Source organism: Zeus faber (genome assembly GCF_960531495.2).
Source record: "Zeus faber genome assembly, chromosome: 6".
NCBI lineage: Eukaryota > Metazoa > Chordata > Actinopteri > Zeiformes > Zeidae > Zeus > Zeus faber.
In genome coordinates this window covers 30,344,595-30,347,701 of record NC_137201.1, presented here as the reverse complement: position 1 = coordinate 30,347,701, position 3,107 = coordinate 30,344,595, and the positions used below count along the sequence as shown (strand labels likewise).

The 3,107-nt window shown below is 45.0% G+C and overlaps 1 protein-coding gene across 1 annotated transcript; it reads right to left on the bottom strand.

Moving 5' to 3' along the window:
• Positions 1–617: 617 nt before the first annotated feature.
• kbtbd13b (kelch repeat and BTB domain containing 13b) lies at positions 618–2,578 on the bottom strand. The gene has a single exon (XM_080002287.1). The coding sequence runs from the start codon at positions 2,493–2,495 to the stop codon at positions 1,008–1,010; it is 1,488 nt and encodes a 495-aa protein (XP_079858413.1). The 5' UTR covers positions 2,496–2,578; the 3' UTR covers positions 618–1,007.
• Between the last annotated feature and the right edge of the window lie 529 nt (positions 2,579–3,107).

The following is a 3,107-nucleotide window of genomic DNA, read 5'->3' as shown; positions in this document are numbered from 1 at the left end:
ATATTCAAATTAACTTATTTTATAAAGTTAAATGGAAGACAATCAAAATAAATAACATTTAGGACTATTCTAAATAAACTTGGGTTGACCTGAAATGACCTAGGTTTAAAAATATCCTTTTAAACCAAAAAATTAAATTGCATAACACATTTAATCTCCCCGTACAAACCACTTTATTCTTGGCTCACTCACAATGAGGAGATGAATTCATTTAAGTCTCAACATTTTGCATGGATTGCCTTCACATTGTTCTATGTATTTTCTCCTTTTGTACCCCCATCGTTGCCATAGTTTCTATTTTAGTACTGATGCAAATCATTCGATGCCATTAAAGTAATTTTGATACTCGAGCATTGCTATTGCAGCATAAAGAATACTGCACAGGAACCACACTGTCAATTCAGGGTTTCTGTTTGTGAGTATATCTACTTACAGCACGACACTGCAATTGTGTGCCAACAGTAGGTGAAGAGTTTATTTAATCAATTTTCACTCAGCAAGCTCTTTGGCTTTGAGCACGTACTGCTGTTCGTAAGAGGTTTACTACAACAAACCAATACATCTCCAATGAAATAAACCAGATTTAAAGAATGAAAACAACAAAGCAAAGACCTGATTATAAAGCTTTAATTGCATCGTTCGTACCCATTGGAACATCATTTTCATCATCATGCATTTAAGTGAGGCAGGTAGCTGTATATTTGAAACCAAGACTCGTGTCAGTTAATTCACGTGTCAAGCCGTCCACATGTGGCCTTCTGTTTTCTACAAGTGGGGTGGATAGAGAGAGAGCGAGATTATTTACGTTAACACTCTTGGCCATACAGACTGTTCAGCAAAGGCACATGGTGGAGGTTTAATGAACCTCTATACGATCATGGTCTTCTACATCTATTGTCTAAATCTTTAAACCTTCACTCCCAACCCTCTACTACCTACCGATCTCCACTTCTCCACCTGCTTTGTCTATCTACTTTATTTTGTTATCACTTAAGCCTAAACCCTCTTCATCTTTTCTGTTCATGTTGAGGATTTTTGTTGTCGTTAGCCATAGGATCTGGAAAGCCCTGCGCTGAGGTCGGCAGCTGAAGCAGGAATGTCCAGACCGAGCCGCTTCGAGGGAAGCCCTTCTTCTGAGTCCTAGGCTTCCAGTTTTTCCCCTCGATGGAATACTCCAGCGTCATGCTTCTGTTAAGCGTGAACACAGAGTCTCCTCTCACCACCGATGTAAACAGGGATCCTTTACTGTTGGCAAAGTGTCCTGGCAAGGCAGTCCATTGGCCTGTGGTCAGGTTGTAACAATCCATCATACACCTAAGGAAGTCATCTGAAGGGCCATTTCTAATGACATACAGGTCATCCCGGTGCCCCACCATACAGTGTCCGTAGCTCTGGGGCTTGATCAGAGTGGCGACAAGAGACCATTTTTCCTTCCCTGAGAGGTACTCATAGATCTCGGTCGTCTCCATTGGCTTCCACAAACACACGAATATCCTGCTCATGGTTTTGGTGCACGCTGCCCCAGCTGCTGGTCGTGGTAGATGGGCGCCAAATGTCCACCTCCTCGTCTCAACATCGTACGTTTCTACGGATGACATGACTGTCCGTTCGTACTCTCCCCCGATTGCGTAAAGATGACCATCCAGACCTAGGAACGGGAAATTGTAGCGCAGCTGTGCCAGACTCGCCAGGACACTCCATTCATTGTTTTCAACACTGTAGCAGAAACACGAGTCCACAGCTTGTGTGTAGCTTCCCCTTACACCTCCGACCACGTAGAGTTTGTTGTCCAAGACCGTTACCCCGGCCATGGAGGTGCTGGCCTCTAACGGCAGGTCTGTTAAAACCTTCCAGTCGTTCTTATCCTCATCCAGGTAGCACACTGTCCTGGAGGCAGTGTGTACCGGGGCATCGGCAGGGGAGATTGTATGTGCTCCTACGGCCACAAAGACATTAGGGGATACGGACTCCACGTCAGAGACCAGTTCCGGTGGAAAGGTTTCCTTCACCTCTACCTCCAGATCACGGTACATGTTACGGATAAACAACGCTGCAGCGCGATAGAGATCCCCCAGACCGAAGGTGGCAGCAGTGTGAAACATAAGCAGACAGTTGTCAGAATCAATGAGGTCAATGAGATGTTTGGTAAGTGATGCTACCTGTAAAAACGCAGCACACTCGATAGCCTCGACAATCTGCTCGCCGTCCAGGAGGGGTCTCTCATCTCGTAAAACTGCCATGGCGACCAGGAAGCCTCGAGCGCACAGGCTTTTGAGGTGGATTTCGTCTTGCCGGCTTTCCCTCATCCCGGAGCGGTACAGAGCCTGGAAATAGTCACAGTTCTGCACCAGAAGGGTCTTCTCCTCAGAGAAATGAGTGTCTCCAATCACAACCGTCAACCTGGATCCGGTGGGAAGAACAGCCGACAAACACACACCGCTTTCTGCGTGTCCAGAGCTTCTCCATTCTGATACTTTACTGTTGCACAAAGCCATTGCTTCTCCTTGGACTGCAGTTATAACAGCAGAACAATAAAGCGTTGAACCGTTTCCAAAAATGAGGGGAGAGTCTGCATGAGAGCTGCAAGGCTCCTGGGGGGTTCAATTATTTTCACAGATTTTAAAATAGAAGCAGCTATAGATAGCATGGGACAAGTGACAAGCATCAAGTGCATGTTGTGGTCAAATGAGCCTCCAGTGTTTTACTGAACGCCCCCTTTGGTTTTCTATTTTTACAATCTTTTTTTTGTTTTGTTGGTTGCAGCACTGTTGGCACTTAAACATATTAACCGAGGTAAATTTTGAGGATGAATGGGTTGCATGTATTTGTATATACTGTATAAAAATTGTGAACTTTCTTGTATTGTTGTAACAGTCACTGATCCAGCACCATCCCTTACATCGCCACGGGAGTTGCGAGTTGATTAATGAAATCAGTAAACTTCTACTTTGTTTCTCCTGGGAACTGGTGTGCCACAGAGGTGGCGTTTTAAAGCCTCCAACCTCAGTTCCTAAAGCCCAAGTTCCTCACTCTCCAAGCTCAAGTTCACGTTCCAAAACCTCAATATATCCAAACTGTAGACCCCGACATCACCCTACTGTTTGTGA

Coding starts and splice junctions, on each gene's coding strand:
- kbtbd13b (XM_080002287.1), bottom strand. CDS start 2,495: ATGGCTTTGTGCAACAGTAAAGTATCAGAATGGAGAAGCTCTGGACAC.